Source organism: Carassius gibelio, chromosome B9 (assembly GCF_023724105.1).
Source record: "Carassius gibelio isolate Cgi1373 ecotype wild population from Czech Republic chromosome B9, carGib1.2-hapl.c, whole genome shotgun sequence".
In the NCBI taxonomy this organism is placed as follows: domain Eukaryota; kingdom Metazoa; phylum Chordata; class Actinopteri; order Cypriniformes; family Cyprinidae; genus Carassius; species Carassius gibelio.
Window position 1 is genome coordinate 23,933,902 of NC_068404.1, and position 25,891 is coordinate 23,959,792.

A 25,891-nucleotide genomic window follows, 5' to 3' on the forward strand; every position below is an offset into this window, starting at 1 on the left:
CAAAGAAAAAGAAAAATTAAAACAAATGTTGTTTGAGCTTTCTATTCATCAAAAAATGCTGAAAAAAACTATAAATTACATTAAGCTGCACAACTGGTTTTCATATTTTAGAATATGAATAATTTTTCTTAAGCACCAAATCACTATATTAGAATGATTTCTGAAGGATCATGTGACACTGAAGACTGGAGTAATGACTTCTGAAAATATAGCTCCCAACACAGGAATAGATTAATTATTAAAATACATTAAAATGGAAAACACTTATTTTAATTTGTGATAATATTTCAAAGTTTTACTGTTTTTGCCATATTTTTGTTCGAATATATGCAGCTTTGGTGAGCAATAGAGACTTTTCAATAAGAATCCCCAAACCTCTGAATTGTAGTATATACAAAAAAAAAAAAAAAAAAATTGTGCTAACTGCTTTTGAAAACTGAATTAAATGCATAGTAATACATGCAATATGATAAGCACTTTTGGCAACAGACTTGGTGTTTTCAAATATTTTAACTATATTTCTATTGATATGCGAAATAATGAAAAAGTGAAAACTCAAATGCATTAATATCTATTAAAACTACAGATTGCTCTCTCATTCCTTAGCAGGGGATATGCTTTAGTGACTGTGATGAAAGGCAATGAAAATGGTGACAAATGCTGAACTCTTTATTGCACCACTCACTCAAATACAATGACTGATTTATTGAAAGGAATGTCTCGTCTGGAGAATGGCCAGATACTGACTTGTACCGGCTTGTTATATATATATATATATTTTTTTTTTTTTTGTGTGTGTGTGTTCACTTTCCCCAAGTAAATAGATGAAACATAGAAACACTGCATGTTATATTGGTATATATTTTGTTCATTGAAGCAAAACTCAAGGCCTTGGCATGGTAGTTCAAAGTAATGATAGAAGTATAAAAATCACAATACACAAATGTTTGTTGTTGTACTCCAAATACAAAATTAACATTTTCCATAAAATTTACTCTGAAAAGTTTAATGGAATTTAAAGAATGAAAACGAAAGATATCAGGAATATTATATTACCCATGACAGTTGAAATATCCAGGTTTCATGATTTTTACATGTGGAATAAACTGTCTGTATTATATATATAGATATAAAGACATAAAGACAAGCCTCTTCAAAATTCACCTAACCTCACAGTGACCTCACATGAATGGCTTTTTTTAAAACTCCCACACATCTACAGTCTGCTCATTGTCTTGTCCTGTATTTCAGATCTCTTGCAGTATCTTCTAAATCATGTTTAGTGCACTTTTGTATAGTATGTTAATTGTGTTCAAAATGTAAATGCACATGAAATGAAATGCAGAGAAATGCTCTTTGATCAACTTTATTCAAGGTAGCTTTTGACCCACTGCAAAGGCTCACAAAGAATGGAAATAATTAGTACGGTTTAGATCTCCAAGGAAACTTCTGCCAAACACAGCTATAAACAATTTTTCCAGCCAGTGCATATACTCCAGTGTAAAATGAAGTTGTCTTCTTAGACTGCTGCCCCCAACTCAAAAATTAACATTTCCCAAAACCTCCATTGTCTTTGTATTTTCAACCCTCTCCTTTCAAACTGTTTTCTCATGTTAGCATTTGTAAATAAAGATAAATCATTCAAAGGAAAACACGCTCTGTATCATTTTGCCATGTGTACTGTAATATAAATGTTTTACTTTATTTGTACTTTCTGACATAAAAGCCCTAACCTTAATGCCCATTTGGGCCATTTCTGATTTCCCCTTTCTTAGCTCGGATATGTTTTTCTGATTTGTAATAATCGTTTTTATCCCATCAGGGGGAATGTACTATTGTCAGAGGATCTCAGCAACTGAAACATAAGTTGAACAAAGACTTCTTCCTGCTTAAAACCTCCCACACACTATGCTCTGCTAGCCAGCACTAACTATTTCTGCACATGCTGGAGATCCCCAGGCAAAGCTGTGATGGATCCTTACAATGTAAAACTTTGAGCCATGTTTTCCTGCTAAAATCATCTTCACTAGATAAGTCTGAATCCAACCAAAGCACAAATAAGCAACGGAAACACAAAACATGCAGATTGTCCATTAAAGGTACAAATGTTTACCAAACATGTTTTTATGGAGAAAACAAATCATGAATTTGTAGACATTTTGGAATAGGCAACGAGAAGGCAAATTTCATGACATAGGTCTCATTACTGATTAGCTGATTACTAAAAGACGGATGACTTTGATCCTATGATCTGCAGTCTGCCAGGTCTCCTGGGACAGTTTGTTTCTAGAAACATATTGCCACCACATGTACCGGAGGATGTTCCTGTTATTTATGGTTGTCTGTATTTTCCATGCATGAACTTTCCGCATGGCATCTGAGAGAGTTTCCACATAGAGTGGTCTTTAATGTCAATTCTTCACATAATGTATTCTTCAGTTTATTCCTTTGAACCAGAAGTTTTATGTCTAGCATTTATAGAAAATACAGCAACTGTGAGTATATAAAGACTTACTATATCCTCTAACCTGGTATTAGATGCATCTTTGGTGATCCAAACAACATTTACAGACATAAATACAATAAACAATTACACCATAAAGAGATTTACAATAAAATGAAACAATGCAAGATGTCTTGAAATAAGAATAAACATGAATGAATGTAAAACAAGAACACATTAATTACACACTTAATATTAAAATGGTCTAGGCTAAGGATCTCAAAGCTGTATCAGTCTTGTCCATCTTGCTAGGGTATTCCCTCCATTTGCTCTTCAGCCATGTTTTAGTGATGACTTCTTCTGAAAAATATACCACTGCACTAAAACATGTGGGCTATCAAAGTTGTCTACAATGAAATAAGAATAAGCTAAAGTCAGCTACAGGGTGTTTGTTAATGAACCTAGTTTGGTTTAAGTCAATGTTAATTAAAAATGTAATGACTTAAAAGTGAAAAATATATATATGTATATAATATATATATATGTAGAATAAATTGAGTAAAACATAAAGTACCCGTACTTTTTGTTGTAAACCCATGTAGTGGTGGTAGAAAGGAAAAATAGGGGGAGGACTCTTTTGAGGTTTGTGCTTCTAACTCAGGAATTACAAATGAAATTGGTTTTTCTTGGTCAGGGAAAATGATTTGCACCTACTGGAAAATGTTAGCAAATGCAAGACGGCTGGATATATGACTCACTACTGGGATATCTTGGAGGGAGGATGGTGGTCGTCTACTTGAATGTGGGGCTGAGACATTTGTTTACTTTCCAGACAGTTTGGCCAGGAGGCTCCAAAAGGGGACCGCCATGGAGAGCATGATTTTCCAGAGCTTCGTAAAACAGGGGAGGGCTAAGGTCAGGGGTGACACTTCAAAATGGTTTTGGTAAAGAACATCTGGGGGGATTCGCATTTTGCCTTCCTGCTGTTTTTATCTCATTCAGTAATAGAGGTGGTTTTGGAAGTATGCATGCTTTTCAAGGTAGACAAAATAGTGTGTCACACACTTCAATGCTCACAAGAGTTTATGACTAACAGGTCAGTCTCAGAGCATAAACCACATTTTCTGAACCTGAGTTTGCTGGATTGCTCATGAGTTTGCTCATGTGGACCACCAAAAAGGTCACCAATCCAGAATATTGTCTTGAGGATGTTGAATTATTTTACTTGATTTACCGTTGTAATTTTATGTAATCATTTTATAAGAACCAAGAGTTTCAAATGATAGAATAATTTTATGATGGAATAACTCAGCTTGGCTTTTTCAGTGCTTTGATTTTTCTTCTTCCTTATTAGTTTTTTTTTATAATGTGTTACATCCAAAATAAAAAAGCAATTCTTATTTTTACTTTACTTTTTTGTTTTGAGAAAATCCTGGGCTCAAAATGAAACACCTGACAAGGTGAGATTCAGATTTCAGGGTCACGTTGCTATAGACAAATGGTCAAAAAAGTAAATCTTTTATAAAACTCCTAGTCATGCCGCTGATGTCATGTTTATAGACTTGTACCAGTGTCCAGCTCCAGCAGTAGTCACCCCCCTTCCCCCAATCACCCTCCATTACAGGAATGTGTGGTTAGTGTAGTAGATGGTCTCTTGCTTGTCCCATTGTGGGGGTGTGATTGATAACTTCAGTGCTGCTAAAGCACAAAACCTATGATAGCCTTGTGTAAACATTCCTGGGTGAACACTGGCATTTGCCATTTTATCTAAGGAAAACTTCCATGGGGGGAAAAAGAAAAAAGATTTTTTGACATCTTTAAACACTGGACTATTGGGAAATATGTTGATGTCAATCTAATGTGACACTGTGTTACTCTGACATCTGATTTTTTGATTACAGCTCTTGAAATTGATGATTACATGTTTAAACATTGCATGTCTCTGCAGAGAAAGTTGATTCATTCAAAAATGTGTCTATATTATTCTTTATGTGGCTGATTGATGGCAGAAAGAGGATAAAAGATAGCCCCAAGCAAGTTTTCTTTCAAATAGCTGTTAGCTGAGTAATGACAGCCTAGCATAGCATTATTTTTTTTGGCCCGTTGTTAGGATATGTGTGTTGCTACTTGCAGCTCTGCATGTTATGTTCCCTCAATTCAGGAAGCCTGGGACAACCAAATGTCGATATTCACTGTATATAAAATAACATACCATTGCATTGCTGCTTTTTACTTTATATTCTCCCGCACAATTCAAATGGCATTAATGAGAGAAAAGTAGTTACGTGGCATATCAAGAAATTACAAAGCCGCCATTTCTAATACTGGGATCATGTATTGCTCCCCTTCTCCTCCTCCTCCAATAAAAAGCACCATTGGTTAGTGAAACCATTGCAAAACTGAGAAGAGACACATGTTTCTAGTTTCTCTCAAAACTGCCTGTGCTTGGCACAACTTCATTTTCTTCACTAAAGTAACAAAATCTACTCGAAAACTCCCATCATCATGTCAAGTACTTGTTCAGTGTTCACAAAATATAATTGTTTTACATCCTTTTCTTTTTGAAGGATCTTGAGGCTTTTTATATATATTAAACAACCGTTTTTTTATGATTTGAGAAACATAGCGAGATATGCAGATGTAAAGCAGTGACTCCGTCTGGGGGGTTGATGTAGAGGGACCTGGGGCTTTAGTGTGTGAAAGGGAAATGCTAAAGCCATGATGAATAAGATATGTATGACCTCAGTACTCAGATCTGTTCTCCACATTGGCTACGTGTTGCTTGTCTAATTTAACTGTTTTCTGGAAGAAGTGAGGACTTACTGTTGGCTTGAGAAAGTTATTTAAATGCTAAATCATACATATCTGAACATAGTTGTTTTGCACCTGTATGATGTGGATAGATTTTGCTTTATGCTTTTTAGAAATGTTATGAGAAAAAAAGTAATAGTGTCATTCTGTAATAGAATGTTCCAGACATCATTTGACTTACATTCTTCAGTGCAGATTTCACAGAATCCATGTCATTTAAATGCTGCTTTGCATGCAATCTTGCATCAGAATTCATAGAGGATTTCTTTACAGGACTTTACAGGGGGAAAAAAAAACATTTCCAACATTTCTAATGACAAGCATTTTCAAATTATTAATATCTTCACTCTCCAATTATATTTACCCATAACAAACAAGGATAATGAAAGAGGAGACACATTTGTATCACTGCAGAACAAAATGTTATGTTTATTCAGATCCTCTTACATCTCTCTAGGCCGTCCTCCCATGTAAACACGTCTGGTTAGGTGTTTATTCAGGGGTTCTTTCTGTTGTCATCCTCATAAAGTGCAGACCTGTCAAGTAAGACTTGATAAATGGCTTACATGTGTAAAAATAAAACACGTGTAAACTTTCAAACACCTACATGCAGCTTTTGTTTATGGAAACAACAGGATGCAGACAAATCTTGAGCCCATGCTATAATATTGTTGTAGAACAACTTTGGTGATCCAAACTGAACGTGCCAAAAAAGGACATAAATGCTTTAAGACAAGAATAAACACAGCAAACACAGAGGACAGATGGAAATTGTAAAACCAGTAACTAGAAAATGTTGGAAATGGATTTATGGTGTATTATAAGAGACTGGATGGATTAAACATGTTCTCTTCAGTGTTGTGGTATTGCCATCTGCTGTTCAAGAGTGCTGCAGTATGTGAACTCTTGGGATTGGACTTGGCTTGACTTTATGCAGATGTTGTTTTTGCTGTTGTGTTGCTGCTTCTCTGGCCATTCTGTATTGTTTTGCCTTCTTATTCCTAATACAACTCTGTTTTCTGTGCGAGCTGTTTCAGCATTTATTTGTCTTTCGTGATCATACTTCTATATAAAAACATTATATGTCTCTGTCAATTGCTTTTTTGGATTTTTGGAACATTCTGGTTACCCCCAACCAATCTTTTTTTTTTTTTGGTTGTTGCATAGACTGACAATTAAAAAAAAAATACAAAAAAAAAAAAATCAATACATATAGAATGGGGGATGATTTCAGCAGTCTCTAAATAAATGTCTAAAGAAAAGCTCCGCCTTCTGTTTCTTTTTTCCTATAAAGGGAAGCAGAACAGCCTTTACAACAGATTTTTTTTTTCATTTGTGTTTTAGTAACCTTTTTAATTGCTATACAATGATATTCTATAATTTTGTGTAATTTATGCAGAGTTTTAATATTATACTTGACTGGGGACTGGGAATGTAAGGGAGATGTGGTAGTTTTGATCATTGAGGTCATCATTGAAAAATGCCCTCATGTTTTATATATATATATATAGGAGGGCAGGGACAAGTATCAGATTTCATAAAGAGCTTAATTTTTTCTTAACGCTGAGACTGCTTTATCAAGATGATGCTGACCACAATAAATGCACTTTACTTTCAGATAAAGGAGCTTTGTTAAAATTCATGCAACTATAACAGTCATTTTATTGGCATTTTGTAGAATAAATTATAAGTCAGAAGTCAGGCACTGCATTCTACACACAGAGGCTACACATAATTTAATGTATAGCGATAATATAAACTCTTGCAGCAATCAAACATCAGCTAACTAAGTGATGGGAACTTGACACTGGTGAAGTAAAGTGTAACACAAATGATTGTTTTGGTGAGAACTGTACCTAGTGGTGTGTAAACAGCACTCTTTCTGGTAGACCTGCAATCATCAAGCCCTAAAGGCAAAACCACTGGACATCCATCCCATCCTGAGACAAGCTAGTACTTACGTCACATAAGACCCGACTTTAACAGTCAAAGGGATAAAGAATAGAATGCCTTTGTTGAAATGGCTGTTTCAGGAAAGGACGAGTTGTTTTTTTCCTCCTTCAGATTTGAGCTAAAATTCAGTGCATGATCCAGCAGTGATTAGTTTGAACGCTCCGGCAAAACCGCTATGACTTCTCTGAAATTGTACAGTTTACATTGAAAGTATAACAGTCATTTCAACCTCTTCTTCTAAACCCCTCTCCCTCCACTGTCTGGATCTGTTCTGAATATTGGCACGGACATGGTTTACGTCACTTTTGGCATGCGAGGGAGTTGAGGGAGTCAGAGTTTCACATGAAAACCAAGTTTTGAGTCTGTGCTCAAAAATGTCAGCTCTCTGCATGATCAAGTCTCATTTAATATTTTTTTTAACCTCTGTTTTTTGGGGGGGAAATGCATGCTGTTCTTAGAATATATTGTTTGTCTAGAAATCATAAAACACTATAATTCTCCCAACCCAATAGATTCTTTATTATTTTTATCACAAATTCACCAATAAAAGAAAACAAGGACACATGTTTTTATTTTTTATCTGTAATAAAGTAAATTGCATATAATTTTTAAGGTAGGTTCTAGAAAAATACATTCAACCACTTCAAACGGTTGTATTAGAGAGCCACCTAGTGTTCTTAATGGGTATAGCAGGATTTGGATGGCTATGGTCAAACTAATTTCCAATTTTAAGGTTGGTCAGTGAAATGTGCATCCTTTATCACCGGAAGGAATCAAGTGAACCATGTGTCATGAAAATTTCTTTATTATTTCACAGGGTGTAATTTTTTCAACATTATACAATGTAAAGATGGCATTTAATATGATAATGATTTAAACAGAGTTGTAAATGCAATCCGTGTGTTCAAATGCCTGAATTGTTTGGCTGTAAATAGTGGTTGACCAATAAGGATTTTTTTTGTCTATAAATGATTACCGTGTTCAAAAAACGAGGTGGTTTACACTCAAACATTAAGATAATGATCCATTTGAGAAAGATGCCAGCATTTTGAAAAAATAGGTCTGAATTGTTTCGAAAAAGCATCTTTTTATGCCCTATTAGGTTTTTGCATCAGTTAGTACAGTTATTATTTGAGTGAATCTTATTCAAAATGTAGTGGTACTCATCAAGGCAAAATTCTTTATCAGTTCTTCAATTTGAAGTCTTGTAGACAATATCCAGTGCACCAGCTGCATAAAAAATGTCTTTCTAGTAGTGTTTATAGTTCATCATGGCCATAAACATCATACTCCTTTAGTGATAAGGTCCCATCAGCATTGTGATCATTCTTATGGAACACATCTGCCACAACATCATCAAAATAGGATTCATCTTTCTGTGTATTTAACTTCCTTGCTTCCATTTTCAAGTATTCCTTAATCTGTAAATCCAAAATGACAATATATAAATTAAACAAGCAATAATAATGAATAAATTAAAATTAGTTATGCAAATGAAAGTTCCTCATACAACAACAAACATACATTAGCTGATGTCTATTACCTCTTCTTTTGTCAGGGCCTTGTCGTTGTCAGCATCAATTTCCTTGAAGGCTTCTATGCTGCGTGGTCCTCTAGTTATGAACAACAGCTCCACCTCAAAGATCACTGTTGAATTTGGTGGCACAGGACCTATTCCATCACAGAAAGCTGATTGTTAATGGTTTAAATCTGAAACCTTGCTTATTTATTTTCATAATGAACTGAGATCTAAATTAGGGATCTGTGGAAGAGAACACTTTTTTTTCTCTCTTTTTTTTTGTATGTTGTATTGTTGTTTAGTGGTATTTTCATTAAGCTGCAATGTAATTACTGTGAAACGCTCTAAACAAGTAAATGTGAACTCAATGTTTTTGTAACATCCTATAATATTGGGTAGAAAAATATTTTACTGCTACGCATAATGCATAATGCACATAATGAAGGTTAATTTAATTTATTAAGTTAATAAATTATTGTCAAAATCAATGGAATTAAAAATAACACCACCAACAATAAACATAACTAAAATAAAAAAGCAAAACAGCGCCACCTTAAGGGACTGTATTAGTTTCTCTACACATTTGAAGTGAAAAGACCTACCTTTTCCTTTCTCGCCGTATGCCAGGGATGGAGGAACTGTAACTTTTCTCTTCTCACCGGGACACATGCCGTCCAGCCCTAAATCGAGGCCCTTAATAACCTCTCCAACGCCTAACACAAACCAGTGCGGGTGACCCGTGTTTGTAGAACGACTAGAAAATGAATACAAACAGCTTTACTTGGCATTGTCTGGAAATAATAGTACTTTTGGGTTTATCTACAACACGAATAAATATCTAAATACACTGTTTACAATCTCTCTCTCTCTCTCTCTCTCTCTCTCTCTCTCTTTCAAAGAAGATATAACTATAACTTGCATCGAATAGCATATTTTTGTTGAATATAACAACTTCCTTGGTAAAAATGTGCTTACCTGCAATAGAACTGAGACCCATCTTTTGCTAGATATCCATCATAATGAGCATTCAGCATGTCTCCTCTCTTGGCTTTCTGGCTGCAGTTTTCTGGCAGAAACGTCACCTCGATTTTAACATCTTGATTTGATTCATTTGCCCGAATCACTAGTATGAAGAGATTGAGGGTTTGCAGAGACAAAATCAAGCAAATGTAAAATGTAAGTCGCTGGGCCATCTTGCACATCTGTCTGCGTGGCGACGGGGGCCGGACAGCTGACGGGGCAGCCCCGCCCAGTAGCCTACTCACATTTCTCTCTTCACTTTAGGGGTGGGGTGTATCTGGAGGAATATTCAGTGCCGTTCTCAAAGAGATTTTGCCTCCCTTTAAAACAGAAGACAGTACAATTCGACTACGAAAAATGCTACCTGTAAACATATGGTTTATTAACGTCTATGGTATACACCTTCTGTACTACAGCCCTAAACCTACCCTCATAGTAAAGCAAATGCCTTTGTCGAAATGGCTGTTTCAGGAAAGGACGAGTTGTTCTTTTTTTCTCTCTTCAGATTTGAGCTAAAATTCAGTGTATGACCCAGCAGTGATTTGTTTGAACGCTTCGGCCAAACCGCAATGACTTGTCTGAAATTTTTACAATTTACATTCAAAGTAAAAACAGTCATTTCAACCTCTTCTTCTAACCCCTCTGCCTCCACTGTCTGGATCTGTTCTGAATATTGGCACGGACATGGTTTACGTCACTTTTGGCATGCGAGGGAGTTGAGGGAGTCAGAGTTTTACATGGAAACCAAGTTTTTAGTCTGTGCTCAAAAAGTCAGCTCTCTGCAATATAGAGTCTCATTTAATAATTTTTTTATTTATATATAATGTTTTTTTTTGGGGGGGGGGGGTGCATGCGTAATGGTTCAAATGCATGCTTACTGTAGAATATATTGTTTTTCTATAAATTATAAAACACTCCCCACCCAATATATTCTTTATTATTTCTATCACAAATTCACCAATAAAAAACCAGGCCACTTGTTTTTATTTTTATCTGTAATAAAGTAAATTGCGTATGTATTTTTTTAGGTAGGTTCAAGAAAAGTAAATTTCAACCCAGGTAGTCTTCAGATTGTTGTATTAGAGAGCCACCTAGTGTTCTTAATGGTTATAGCAAGATTTGAATGGCTATGGTCAAACTAATTTCCAATTTTAAGGTTGGTCAATGAAATGTCTATCTTTTTATCCCCTTAGAAATCATGTGAACCATGTATCATGAAAACATTTTTTTTTACTTAGGCAAACAAATGGCAAATACATTTTGTTTATTGAACCTTGTTTATTTACTTTCATAATTAATTACATAATTTGTAAGATATTTGCAGTAAAATATAAAAAAAAACACTAGGCTAGTGTTATACATTTTGTCCAGCTGATTACTAACAATATCTCTAATGTCTTCAACTACTTTTAAATCATGAGAAAATTCCCATTCTAAACAGAGACACGGGGCAGTGCAGTCCGGTGCAGTCCTCTATGGTGCAGTCCCGTCACCTGTCAATGACGTTAGTTCTTCTTCTTCTTAGTTTTATGGCAGATTGCAACCATGGCTTATCAGATGCATACCGCCATCTACTGTATCGGATATAGAAACCACATGACATCAGTGTTGTGGACAAATGCGTTAGTAGCTTCGCAACAAACTTCAACTAGAAAGAGATGCCCATCTTGCTTGTGTTCTACTCGACAGGTGAGTTGTTTTGATTCGCATCTTTAACAGAAAACGTTTGCTTATTATAACGATCAACAAGATTAGTATAATGGGGCATACACGCCAAACACGGGGGGATCGCGTCTCTAGACACGCGAGAGAACGCATCTGATACATAGTCTGATCGCGTCTTTGCATTGACTTTGTATGTAATCTACTCGCGCTAATCGCTGAACTCGCGTTAAATCCATAATTTATGTTTCCATCTAATTTGATGGCCGTCAGTGGTTGGGTAGAAGACAACAAATCCCATCATTCCACGCTCCTTCTTAACGTCATCAAACCACGCGATTGTTATTGTTTTTGATAGTGTGCCCTCTAGTGGCGTATTACGGTGTAGTGGTATTTTCATTAAGCTGCATTGGAATTACTGTGAAACGTTCTAAACAAGTAAATGTGAACTCAACGTTTTTTGTTATATCCTATAATATTGGGTAGAAAACATTTGACCGTTAAGCATAATGCACTGTGATGTTAATTATTTAGGACATTATTTGTCAGTAAGATGAGAAATTATTTTATTCAAATTTCTTTTAGTTGGACTTTTATTAAATGATCTAAAAAATAATTCAGTTATTAACCTGTCAGATTTTGCGTACCATTAAAACAGAAGGCAGTACAGTTCGACAATGAAAAATGCCACCTGTAAAATTATGGTTTATTAACGTCTATGGTCTACACCTACTGTACTACAGCCCTAAACCTACCCTTACAGTAATGTAAATACAGTAATTAAGTGATTATTTACTACTTATTTAATTATGGGTTATATTCGCAGTTGTAGCTAGAAGGGATACAGCTACAGTAAACCAACAATAAATATTTTTTCTACCTATTAGATTGTGTTTTATTAAAGTGCACACCTACCCTAACCCTAAACCTAAAGCTAAACTTATGCAGATTAAATGTTGTTTAATGAGAAATGAGAAAGAGCAGGTAATATTGATGTGCGCATGCAGAGTAAACCCTGGTAGGACAATCTGACGTGTAGGATAAAATGTCGGGACACCAGAGGGCGCTCTCGTGCAGAAAGTCCACAACTGACTTAGAAGTAATGTGCCAGGAAATCCCTAATATAGACAAAGACATCCTGCCCTCTCTGTAGCTAAGCTGAATAAAAAGCAGAAACTTTTATATTCTATATGAAGAAACGATATGTATAATGCGGTGATAATTGAAATTTTTTACAGTAGCAGAAACTATTAGCCAAAAAAGTTTTAGTAGGCTATATAAACTAATCTTAAAACTGACATTAGGAAAAAATAAAACCATCATAGAAAACAAATTATTAGTTATTATACAGCAGTGTATTTTCTTTCTTAGACACATAAATGTAACACATAAGATAAATAAAACCTGTCAATTAGACCAAAAAATAAATAAATAAATAAAATACTAGATTTGAAAAAAAAAACTTTTAATTCTAAAAATATTATTTTATTTTTCTTAAATAACTTTATTTTTGTATCATACATAACTATAAAGTTCTGCAAACAACCGTTAAAACACTTTTTTTTTTAAATTTATTGCTGAAAATGATCACTTTATATTGTTTTCTCTTATAGTTATGTCGCCAGTGTAAGCTTCGCTTTTTATATAGACTAGAGGTTATTTTATTTTAACTTTTAACCCTACTTTTGGGGAAGAAACCTTTGAAAAGAAAATTGTTCAGAAATAAAAACTATGTCTAGTTTTAAAATAGATTCAGATGGCTGTAGTCTAAACTGTACAAATGGTAAAGGGTAAAATAAGAGAACGATAAATTCTCTTTAGTTGTTTCTTGACATCAGGTGAACATATTTACCCTTTATAATGCATATTAAATAGTGTTAGAAACTTGGCAATGTTGCTGCACACCTTTTCAAAAAAAATTTAAATCAGAATGAATAATGTTACTGATTCAAGCAGGTTATCCTCATAAACAATATTGGCTGAAAAAAGATACAACTAATAAAACTGAAACTGCTTTCAATGAAAACAAAACTCGATTAAATCAACTATGAAGACATGAAGATAATATTCAAAGACTGAGTAACCAAAATGCATAGGCCTACATCAAATATAAAATAGCATTAATTTATGGAAAACACACGGACAAAGATTTTATGGTGCTGAAAACATGCTTTATTAAATCAGTACTTAATAAGACTCAAGGAGGCTGAATATATGGGTACAACTACATAAATTAGCTCTAATAAATCAAAGTGCAGGGTATTACATCCATGTATTCTTTTCTTTTCACAGCACATGAAGTCTCTGTGGTACATTACTTGATGGATACCCTGGCTGCTGACAAAGTGAGATTCTAATGCTAACACACACACACACACACACACAAAATATAACCTAGCCTAGAAATCCTCCAAGAGCTGGCACAGCTTCTGCAAAGAAGCACTTGATTTGATTTTACTACGAATGGCCAGGTGATGTTACTTTCATAAAATCAAAATTCAAACAGTCCGTTGCCAGAAACTGTGCACAAACATTATCATTAACTCATTGTGCAGGCCGCTCGCACATTGAGCTTGTCATTAAAATGGTGGTATGACTTAATCAGTCTGAACACAAGGCCTAGTCGCCCTGCTTACATGAGGGTAATGCAAACAGCACTCAAGGTCTTATGTTCAAGTCATTAATTCTTGTGTACTGCATTACTGCACGCACAAATGTACAGTGCATAACTTTGTCTCTCTGATTTTAGTTAACGTCAACAGGGAGCCTCTCTACCTGTTGAGGCAATCTTAAGACTTCAACTTATTGTTGAGGCACAGAGTTTTGTTTCGTTTCAGGTTCAACAGGGTATTCGTTCCATATGAAACTTTCTCCTGTTAAACGTTTAGTTCCATTTGTTTCATTTGTTAATATTGTCATAAATAACAATTCATACATTTTCCATAACCGGTAAATTCGGCTATATACATTATGTACATGTCACAAAATGGTGCTGAACTTCTGATCATAACTATCCAATATGGCACATTTTATAACAACTTTAGACTTTAGTCTAGTTTGGCATAAATTAATGTCAAGTTTGGTTTAAAAAAAAAAAAGTTCATATTTACAAGAACAGAAATCCAGGTCTTTGTCAAGAACAGGGTATTTTTTTCTCATTCTATAAAAGGATTTGAATGAGGGAAATGGGGTGAGGATTGTGTTGCTATTATCTAATTTCTTTTTTTACATCGATCGAATTCTGACATTGACAGTAGTAGTATCAAATCCAAACTCGTTAAAAAGTTTTAAGGTGTATGCACCGGCATCAGTCTCTTTCACTCCACTTATAAAAAGAGTGGTGACATCTTGAGAAGTCTCAATCTGCAATCGTCCACTCTCCTCCTTGCTGGACAGTGTCTTCCCTGAATGTGACCATTCTACACAAGGGGTTGGGTCTCCGGTGAAAGCACAGGCTACAGCCAGGACCTTCCCTGACTCAATACTGATATCTTCAGGAGCAGCCTCAATCTTTGGTGGTATACCTGGGGAGGGGACAACAAATTAATCTGTTATTATGCTGATAATAGCTCTGCCAATATTGGGTGTGTTGAACTGTAAATGTTTTTTGGCGAAGATGCACAGACTTTCCATCTCACCTCTGCGGCCATGAGAAATGGCTGTGATGGATGACCCCTCAACATGCGAGTGACTGGACATTGCCATCATACTGCTGGAGCTCATAGCTTTCATTCTTTCAGAAGTCATGGAGGTCATGCTAGACGCTGACATGCTCTCAAATTTAACCTCAGCCATGCTGGAACTGCTGAAGGATGTCTCTTGCATTTTTGAAACCACATGCTTGGCAGAATAACTGCCCTGCATGCTCGTAGCATCAGCGGCTTTCTCCACAATTATCATTTTGGCAGGTTCCTCAACCAGAGCTATGAGAGTACAGCAAATACCATGTCATTGATGCGGTTTATTTAATAACAAGGTACAACAGGCAATTCAAATGGTGCAACTGGTCTCTTTTTCCAGTTTTAAACATTTGGGCATATTAAATGTATAGTATGCTGGAACAATTTTGACCGCATTGGTATTACAAAAATAAATAATGCTCCAGTTGCACCACTTTCAGATTGTACCTTTAAGGAAATTCATTTGGTAATGCTAATGAAAAAATACAGTCTTTTGATTATTTTGACTCCATTCTCAAACATTTTTGTTTTGAGGTATGTGATGCATGGCTAATGGGTGAACAAAATTATTTGGATATGTTTTTCCATATGCTTTTTGGTGGCTGGGGCTGCAGTGGCTCAGTGGTTCATGTAGGTTGTCTACAAGCCAGAAGGTTGGTGGTTCAATCCCCGGCTCCACCTGACCAAGTGTCGAGGTGTCCTTGAGCAAGACACCTAACCCCAGCTGCTCCCGACGAGCTGGATGGCACCTTGAATGGCTGACACTGCAGTCGGTGTTTGAATGAGTGTGTGAATGGGTGAATGTGAGGCAACTTGTAAAGCGCTTTTGGATGGCCATGTGGTCTGTTGAAAGCTCTATATAAATGCAGTCCATTTACCATTTTTATTTTGTACTGTGGTATTTAAATTCAGTTAGTTCAAAGTACAGTCCATCAAAGTCAAAACATTCAAAAGAACATAGTCCCATTTGTAGAAGAAATTGTTAGATTTTGTTAGCTTGAGTGGTGTGCAGACATAATTAGTTATAATTAGACAAGTATGTCCATGAAGAACATGTTTATTTTGATCATGCGTTTTAAGTAATGGACAGGATGCTCATACTAGGTTACTATAGAGTGTAAATTGTTTTCTTAGAAAGAGATCACTTACTGAGGACATTCAGTGATGCTGTTGCAGAGCACTGTCCAAATTTGTTTGTTGCTTTTACTGTGTATTTTCCGCTGTCTTCGATGGTAGCGTTGTGAATCTCAAGAGTGTACACATTCTTAGACCGGCTCAATTTCATGTTTGATGTAATAGTTATCTGCAAAGATGAAGGGAAATTCAAATAAAGTTGAGAGATCGCTATGAGGGAAAACATATAAACAGTTTTTTTTTTTTCTTTATCAGAAATATAATAAGCTACTCACTACTGAATTATCCTTCAGCCACTCAATTTCAGGAGAAGGTTCACCAATGATTTCACATGTAAATGTGACATTTTGTCCCTCGTTTACATTCTTTGAGTGTGGTTGCACTAGGAAACTTGGGGCATTTGAGCGCACTGCACTGACGGTCATGTCAAACTGGCACTTGACTACACCATGTTCAGTTTTGGCCTCACACGTCATAATTCCCTGGTCATGATGACTGATGCTTTTAATTGTCAGGGTGTGATCATTTCCTGACACACCATATCTGTAGTTCTCTGAATTTGATAGCTGGGCTCCATTCAGGATCCATTTCACATCAGAGGCTTCAGGGATATTTGCTCGTAGCGTAAGAGTCTGACCTTGACTCACTGTCATTTGGGTTTTTGATGCTTTAATTTCTGTAAAGGACTGCACTTCCTCATAGGCAATCTCCTTTTTCACTATTTGCTCTGTCAACTCTGCTTTCTGTTCCATGCCAACTGTCGTTGTCCGCGCTGTAGCAGAAAGAGTATTTCATTTTAATTAAAAATTAAAATGCAAAATTTTACTTACTAAAATCATAATGTATTTTGAGTGCCAAATTGAGCACTACAATACCTTGAACGGTAACAGTGCAGTTTGTAGTAACAGATCCAGCACTGTTTTTGGCTGTACATGTGTATACTCCACTATCAGAGACATCAGCTTCATAGATTTCAAGATGTGCTGAACCATGTTCTTCAAAGATTTCAATTTTTCCACCTTGAGAGAGGTTCTGTGAGGAAAATAAATGTCAAAATTCAAGTTAGTAAATCTATTCATTACAATATATAATTTTTACCCCATGAAATTTTTAAAAAATCTCATACTTTTCCATCCTTCATCCAAGAGATTGATGGCTTAGGCTCGCCGGACACTTTCACTGTAAGCTTAATAATAGTATCTGCAGAGGCTGAGATGTCTTTTAGTTCTGCTGAGAAGGTTGGCTTGGATGTTTTTTCTTTTGGAGTAGGTGATTTTACCATGGGTGGGGACTTAACTCTTTGTGGAGATTTAATTGGTTCAGGTGATTTAATTCTCTGTGGAGACCTAATTCCAAATGGCGACTTTATACGGGGAGACTCTGGAGATTTCACTCTTGGAGGAGAAGCAACAACCTTCTGTACAGGTGTTGGTTTACGGACAGTTAGACTGAACTGTGCCTCCTGTTTACCTTCAGAGTTCTCAACCACTACAGTGTAATTACCTCCATCTGAAGTTTCTACTTGGGTAATCTCAAAGGTTGATTTATGTTCAGTTGAGGTAATATGGTGACGATGAGATGACACAATTACTTGCGTCTCTCGCATCCATGTTACAGTGGGTGCAGGATCACCATCGACATCACATGTGAATTTAACAGATTCTCCCTCCGATACTGTGAGTGACTGTGGTTTAGTCAGAATTGTAGCAGGGAGAGTTGGCTTCTTTTCCTCAACAGCTTCTTCCACTACTGTCATCACTTCTGTAGCTTCAAGTTTAGTCTGAGAAATTTTCTCAACCACAACCTCCTTAACTGCAGTGACTTCCATAGTTTCACGTTTGATTTCAGAAGTTACCCTCTCCTGAACAACAGTCTCAGTTGTCTCTTTTATCTTGTCTGTTTTGATTTCAGATACTTCCATGTGTGTTTCTGATACAGATGCAGCTTTTGTAGATGAAACATGATAAACATCTGTTTTTGTCATCTCAGGGACAAAGGGAGTTGGTGGCTCCTCATCCTTGCGTTGTGAGGCATATGCAGTAAATCCTCCACCAGCAACATCGAGAGTGGCATAGTCAGAGGCCTCTCCCTTTACATTTGTGCATACAACACGGTAGGTGCCACTGTCCTCTTCCTGACAATCAATGATTTGAAGAGACAAAACGCCACTCATGTTAAACATACGGTATTTTCTGCTCTCTTCAATCTGCAGTCCATTGTGGTACCATTTAATCTGTGCTTCTGGCTTAGATTGGACATTTAGTGTAAACTTAGTGTTTTGACCAATTGGCACACGGTGAGAGCGCATTCTTACAGTTACTCTGGGTGCATGGTCGAGGGTAAAAGGCTGCTGGGTCACAATTTCAAACTTCCTCTCAGTTTTCAAGGCTTTCTTTCTTGACTCATACCTTGACATATAATCAATTTGTGTTGATAAATCTGTTGTAGTGTCTGCTTTCTCAGTAGAAACATGGCTGGGGGAACGTGGCCGTGTCTTTTCAGGTGAAGTTGTTCTAACCACTTCTTTTTCTGCCAGAGCTGCAGAAGGTTTCTTAGGACGTGTTACTGTAGCATAGCCAGGAGAGAATGATGTTGAGTCAGTTATGACTCCTCCCTCAGTTACTGCTGACACAGAAACTCTTGTTTTCTCCTTTCTTTTGACCTTTGTTTTCTCCTCAAACTCAATGTGCTGCAGTTTGCTCTTGTAGGAAGTTAATTTTGTGGTTGTTGTTACTGACCTAAGCAGTTCCTGATCCTCTTTTTCCTCATGTAACCTTTGTTTTTGCCTTGGAGGTCTGTATGTTGCCCTATCATGACGTTGACGTAAGTCAATATAGCTTGGACCAGCCTCATATTTCGATGGAATACGGTAAGAGTCATATGTTGGGATTTCCTCCCCTTCTTCCTCATCATATGCAGCTCTCTTAGGTGATGGGTGACGCAGTGCAGAGAGTTCAAAACGTACAGGGCTAAGACTTGGCGGAGAAGCAGAATAGCCTAACTGAAGTTCATCCTCAAGTTTAAGTCTTTCTTCTTCTGTTCTCTTCATTGACAAGTATTCTCTAACAGGCAGAAGCAGTTCTTCATCAGAAAGATCACCAAGAGAGCGTCTCCTGATTCTGTAGTAAGCCTCCATCTCTGGAGAAGGTGTGCGGTGTCTTGCTGGCCTTACAGTCTCAAGGTCATCCTGTGAAACAGGAATATGCCATTTTGGCTTGTATTGGTCGTTAATTCTTGGCAGGGGTACTTCATAGAACTGATCCCATCTTGACAGTCGGATGCGCTTAAGTCTTTTCTGGGGGAACTTTTCCATTGGCTCCGGGAACTCATATTGATCACGGAGTTTCTTGTACCACTTCATATCAGAGAAAGGCACAAAGTGTTTGATTTCCATATCCTCCTCATGAGCACTAGGAGCAACAACACGAGGTGGAGGAACAACATAAGGCATTCTCAACCTCTTTTCTTCTGCTCTCTTCTTTTTTTCCTCCTTTTCTTTGGCTTCCTCAGCTTCGCTCTTGACTTTCTTAGTAGTGATTGCTGGCTTGAACATAGTTGCAGCTTCTCTTAGTGCTTGCTGTGCGACTGGAGTAAGTGGGGTAACATCTGTACCTGCTAGTATCTGTGTTAGTCTTACTTTCTTGTCCATCTCTTGCTGTTCAAGATCATGTTTCTGCTTCTTTTCGTCCTTACTCTCCTCCTTCTTGATGTGTGTCACACGTTCAACCTTGAGTGTGGCTTGGCAACTTGCAGACCCAGCTGAGTTAGTTGCAATGACTCGGTATGTGCCCGAATCCTCTGGAAGAGTATCTCTTACATGTAAGACATAGTAATCTAAGCCTTCATGCACAACTTCAATTTGTGGACCAAATGCCAAAGACATGCCATCTTTCTCCCATTTCAATGAAGGATGCCCTGACACTCTCATTTCAAAACGTACACTCTGGCCTTCTCTGCATTCCAAGTTAGCAAGGACACGTTTGAACATAGGTCTCAAAGTGGTATCAGCAGGAGCAGGACGAGGGACCACTGTGAGACGAGCCTTGCAACTGTCATCACCAAATCTGTTTCGTGCCACAACAGTGTATTCTGCATCATCATCTGGGTCAAGATTGTGAATAACTAACTGATACAGGCCCTTGTCACTAACAAAAGTGTATTTCTTATCATCATCTCCCGGCATAATCTTTTGACCAGTTTTCAACCACATTACACGAGGTTCAGGATGCACTGTGATTGTGACACCAAAGCGCACGTCCTCTCCGATGTAAGCTGTGCGGTTACACAATGGTAAAGTAAATTCAGGAGGTCTTTGGAGAAGTCTTGCTGTGTCCACTCTACGTTTTACTTTCTTTACAACACGTGTAGTGTAAAACTCACGATAGGATCTTACCCCTTTGACAAAGAGCTCTGAATAAGCACTGTCCTCACCATACTCATTGACAACTTTGCATCTGTATGTTCCATCGTCAGTTCTTGTGATTCCCTTGATAGTTATGGTAGCAAGCCCATCTTCATAAGTAATTTCATATTTAGTTCCTTCTTCTAGTTGTCTTACTCCACAGTACCATGTTACTTCGGTGGTGCTATCATAGTTATCAATGTTGCAAATGAGCTTGATATCATCACCTTCATCAGCAACACTGTGTTTAATTTGTCCTGCCACTGGTCCATGTTCAAATGGTGCAATCTTCACTTTAGATACTGTTACTCCCCGCTGACTTCTGATAGCACCACCACTGGCAACACGAGCAGATGAGACAACAGTGTTCCATTCTTTCTTAACCATGGCTTGGTAATATCTCTTATGGCGAGTAATCTTGATGGACCTAGTGCTTAGCTGCTCCGAGTTCATTGTCAGCCAAGGATGTTTCAAAGCCTCAGCAGCAGTCATACGATGTTTGCGCTCTTTGGTTAGTAGGCGGTCCACAAAGTCTAATGCCTCAACACTTACATGCTTGAAGGCTTCATCATCAAAACTGTACTCAGCATTGGAAATGCTCTCAATCATTTGCTGATTAGTTTCAGCGGCAAATGGATTAAATCCACTAAGAAGAACATACACAAGGACACCGACAGACCACATATCTGTCACAGAGCTAACCATCTCATTTTGATGAATTTCTGGTGCTGCAAACTCAGCTGTCGTGTACTGAATCTTAATTTGGTCCCCAGGTGTAAGGTGTCTAGACTGTCCGAGCTCAATGATCTTGACATTAGTTCCCTTTCTTGTGGTGTACACTATATTTTCAGGCCTGATATCAAAGTGGCCATAACTCTTGCTGTGAAGGAATTCCAGAGCTTCACATACTTGTCTGATATAGTTAACAATTTCACGCTCATTGAGCTCAAAATTGGCTGTACCAAGGCGCTCAAATATGTCCACACCAGAGATGAACTCATAAATCATGACTAGTTCTTCAGGGCAGTCAAATGACTCATGCAGTAACAGGAAGTTCTTGTGGCGTGCCACATTCAGTGTTGCAATTTCTTTCTTCACTAGTGCCTGATCTGCACCTCTAACTTTGACAAATTTAGCCATGTAAGTTTTCTCAGAGCTGGTTTCAATGCACCGGTGAACAATACCAAACTGTCCACGGCCAAGCTCTTCAGCAATCATGTACTTGTTGTGAACATTCTTAGCCTCTGAATGAGGAGCTTTGCTTTTGGAAACTGGCCTGGTGTCATCAACTTCTTCATCATAGTTAAGAACTCTTGATTTGTCTTCCTTCGTCACAACAGGTCCACTTGACTCAGACGGTGCACTCTGACCAAATTTATTTTCAGCAATGACACGGAATTGGTAACTTGTCTTTCCAAACAGATTGACAACAGTATAGTGGCTGTCACGAGACTGGCCAACACGAATCCATCTTTCTGCTGTGGTGGCACACTTTTCTATGATATAGTTTGTGACCTTACTTCCTCCATCATTGGCAGGTGCTACCCAGTGAAGTGTTACAGAATCTCTAGAAACATCACTGGCTTTGATGCCACGTGGTGGATCAGGCACATCTGCAACATCAAGCTCAACTGTCTGCTGGTCTATTCCAAATCTGTTTTTGGCACACACAATATAGAAACCAGCATCATTCCTTTCTACTCCATTCTGGAATAGAAGAGATGTGAAGGATCGTGTGACAATGACTTGATAGTGTCCATCATTATCAAGAAGGTCTTGTCCCTTCTGCCAAGTGATGACTGGATCTGGTTTTCCACTGAATGGAATTTTGATGTTCACAATTTCACCACGAAGTGCAGGGATAGCCTCCTTTTCTTGCAGATTCTTAGGTAGATGAATCTTAGCAGGGACTGAAAAAAGACAAATTTTTAATGCATCACAAAACTGAATTTTTCTTACAGACAGAATTGCAGGTATAGCCAATCAAAGTATCTAAAAATATTAAAACAGCTTACTTTCTACATCTAGAGAAACAGTAGCAGAAATGGATCCACCCTGGTTTGTTGCTCTGATCTGATATACAGTTGAGTCTTCTGCATCACAATCAGCAATAACAAGCTGCTGGTAACCTCCCTTGAATTCTTGGATCTTGATTTTGGTGCCATCACCTTGAATTTCCTTACCACGTTTGAACCATTTTATTACAGGCTTGGGCTGTCCTGTTATCTTGCAGACAAATGTTGCATTGCTCTTGAATTTTACACTCATGTTTCTGAGATCTTCCTTGAAAGCAGGTGCACGTACTTCAACATCAGTCTTTGGAATAGCAGGGTCAGATACTTCACTGTACTCACTTTCACCACCAAGGTTTTCACATTTCACCCGGAATTCATACTGTACACCTTCTGTCAGGCCCTTGACAGAATAAACAGTCTGGTGGATTTCATCTGTTGTAACTGCAACCCATTCACCCTTCTTCTTATCTTGCTTTTCAAGACAATAGCTCTTTATTTTAGAGCCTCCATCACTGAGAGGTGGCTTCCAAGACACAACACAGGAGTTTTTGGTAAGTCCAGAAACAACTGGTTTTAATGGAGCTCCTGGCCTCTCTGTAAACATACATTTTAAAATACGATTTAATTTAAATAGTACAAAAAAGAATATCAACAACATTCTTTAATCATGTTTCTTAATTACGTACCTAGCTGACTCTTGATGAGGATAGCAGAAGGAGTTTCCAGTGATTCACTATTGCCATAACGATTTTGTGCTGAAACACGGAAGAAGTATCCCTCATTTTCAACAAGGTTAGGAATTCTGCATGAAGTGCCTGTGATAGATGAAGATACAAGTTCCCACTCTGCTCCTTCCTTGTCTTCACGCTTTTCCACAATATAATTTGTGATCATTGATCCTCCATCATCTTTGGGTGCTTTCCAGCTGATGATCACAGAATTCTTTAACAGTGCATCAAGTACAAGAGGACCTTCTGGCATAGCAGGTTTATCTGAAAACACAATGTAGTGACAGAATAAGTTGATTGGTCTTATTTCCACTAATATTTACCAGATTTTTTTACATGATTAAACTTTATTAAACATATACCTAAGATTTCAACGTGAGTTACAGTATCTGCAGCCCCAAAATGGTTGTTAATCCTGATTCTGTATTTTCCTCCATTTTCTCTGCGCTGTACGTTTTTGAGAATCAAATGAGTGTAATGCTCTGTATTTTCAATTATCACATTCTCAGAGGATTCCAAAGCTTTGGCTCCATAAAGCCACATTATCTTAGGCTGAGGTCGACCAATGTAAACAACATGTATGCGCACTGTGCTACCACATGTTGCAAAGATTTTGTCTTTCAGTGGCACTGGGAACTGTGGTGCTGCTTCAAGGACCAGAGTTCCACTGGTCTCACACTCGCCGGCCTCATTCACAGCCTTGCATGTGTACAGACCCTCATCTTCCTGTTGATCGGTTGAAATCGTCAGTGTATGATTACGGCCATCCGAGGTTGCTGCATATTTGTGACCTTCTTTGATTTCCTTTCCACCCTTGTACCATTTAATTTCTGGAACAGGTCTTCCAATAATCTGACATTTGAGAGTTGCAGTTTGTCCTAGTTTGGCAGAGACCTCATCCATTTCTTTCCTGAGAGCTGGTTTATTTCCAACTAGGAAATATAAAAATAAAGAAATAATTAAATAAAAAAGCATGGACAGCTATAGAGAGATTTATTTTAGTCAAATACATTTCTCCTCTAAAAATGTATTTGGATAAATAATTAATACTGACAAATCCCAATACATAAAACTATACTTTAAAATGTTTTTTCAAACCATACTTACCACCCAATTTAGTTTTGATGCCAGTTGCTGTTCTGCGTGGTCTGCTAATTCCGGTTTCATTTTCAGCAAATACTCTGAATTCATATTCTGTTGCTTCTTGAAGACCACCTTGAGTGAACTGTTTGTCCTTTGTGCGCTCCTTATTGCATTTCTTCCAAGCACTCTCTCCAGATTTTCGGTATTCAATCCAGTAGCCAAGGACTGGTTTTCCACCATCACATGCTGGAGCCTCCCAGTTAATTGAAATGTAGTCTTTGGTAACAGTCATAGTGTCAATTTCTCCAGGATGGCTTGGTTTATCTAAATAGAATGTATTTTTATTTTTTATTATTATTAAATAAAGACAATAATTTAAAATCAATTGATGAACAGAGAAAATTAAGAATCAGGACATACCAAATGGATCTTTGCATATTACTGAATCTGATGCAGGTCCTGGTTCACTCTCTCCAATATCATTCACAGCAATAACACGGAAATGATACTCAGAATCAGTAGTGAGCTGACTAAGAGTATACATTGTTGAGGTAATCTTTGCCTCATGACGAATCCATTTATCAGACGACACTTCTTTGTATTCAATGAAGTAACCAGTAATGCGAGATCCACCATCATCTTTGGGTTTAGTCCAAGCCAAAGCAGCAGAATTCTTAGTTACATCCATAATTTCTGGTGGAGTGCCTGAAGCCTCAGGGACACCTAAATATTAATAACAAAAAATTAAAGAAAATGCTTTTATGTTTAATAACAAACATACATTGCCTAGAAATTAGATAACTGACGAGCACTTACAAATTGGAGTCTTTGGTTCAACAGTTGTTTCTGATTTCAGGGAGCTGCTTATTCCAAACTGGTTCTCTGCTGTCACCTTGAAGTGGTATTCAACATTTTCTTGTAGTCCCTTAACCACAAGGGATGTGTCAACCACTCGCGAGTCAACAGTGTACCAAGCTGCTTTTGTTACTTCACGTCTCTCCACAATATAGCCAACAATTTCAGAACCACCATCGTCTGTTGGTGGTTTCCAGCTAACTTTTACAGAATGTGCTTGTATATCATCAAATCTAAGAGGGCCTTCAGGTACAGATGGACGGCCAATAACCTTGACCTTTATAGGAAGCATTTTTTTGCCACACTTGTTTTCCAGATGGAGATTGTAAACTCCAGAATCAGACTTTTCAGCTTGTTTGATTACAAGCTCTGATACGTCTTCATTGGAGACAATCATTGCACGGTTGGTCACCTCTGATCCATCCTTGGTCCATTTGCAGGTAGGATTAGGTTTGCCTTTGATGGGCACTGAAAGTCTGATTACTCCTCCGGATCTGACTACAAGGACATCTTTGTATTTTGCCTCAAGATCATAACTTGGAGGATCTGAAATAACACATTTCAAATAATTAAATCATTCCAGACA

At 37.4% G+C, this 25,891-nt stretch overlaps 2 protein-coding genes across 4 annotated transcripts in view; both read right to left on the bottom strand.

Annotated features, from left to right (window-relative positions):
- Window positions 1–7,994: 7,994 nt before the first annotated feature.
- Window positions 7,995–9,970, bottom strand: LOC127964836 (peptidyl-prolyl cis-trans isomerase FKBP7). The gene is made up of 4 exons (XM_052565238.1): window positions 9,702–9,970; window positions 9,329–9,480; window positions 8,751–8,878; window positions 7,995–8,628 (listed from the first exon to the last, which is right to left on the bottom strand). Exons 1-4 carry the CDS (start codon window positions 9,926–9,928, stop codon window positions 8,467–8,469), a joined length of 669 nt encoding a protein of 222 aa, XP_052421198.1. The 5' UTR covers window positions 9,929–9,970; the 3' UTR covers window positions 7,995–8,466.
- Window positions 9,971–13,557: 3,587 nt separating this feature from the next.
- The window catches only part of ttn.1 (titin, tandem duplicate 1), a 132,977-nt gene continuing 120,643 nt past the window's right edge, over window positions 13,558–25,891 (bottom strand). For 2 of the 3 annotated variants that reach the window (XM_052565195.1, XM_052565196.1), the window contains 12 exons: window positions 25,267–25,851; window positions 24,871–25,173; window positions 24,475–24,774; window positions 23,730–24,299; window positions 23,326–23,631; window positions 22,640–23,233; window positions 17,349–22,534; window positions 17,098–17,254; window positions 16,498–16,994; window positions 16,238–16,391; window positions 15,047–15,331; window positions 13,558–14,932 (listed from right to left, as the gene is read on the bottom strand). In XM_052565195.1, coding sequence (XP_052421155.1) covers window positions 14,634–14,932; window positions 15,047–15,331; window positions 16,238–16,391; window positions 16,498–16,994; window positions 17,098–17,254; window positions 17,349–22,534; window positions 22,640–23,233; window positions 23,326–23,631; window positions 23,730–24,299; window positions 24,475–24,774; window positions 24,871–25,173; window positions 25,267–25,851 — 9,236 coding nt within the window. In that variant the 3' untranslated portion in view covers window positions 13,558–14,633. The remainder of the gene's footprint in view (window positions 14,933–15,046; window positions 15,332–16,237; window positions 16,392–16,497; window positions 16,995–17,097; window positions 17,255–17,348; window positions 22,535–22,639; window positions 23,234–23,325; window positions 23,632–23,729; window positions 24,300–24,474; window positions 24,775–24,870; window positions 25,174–25,266; window positions 25,852–25,891) is intronic. The other variant, XM_052565197.1, reaches the window with a different exon arrangement.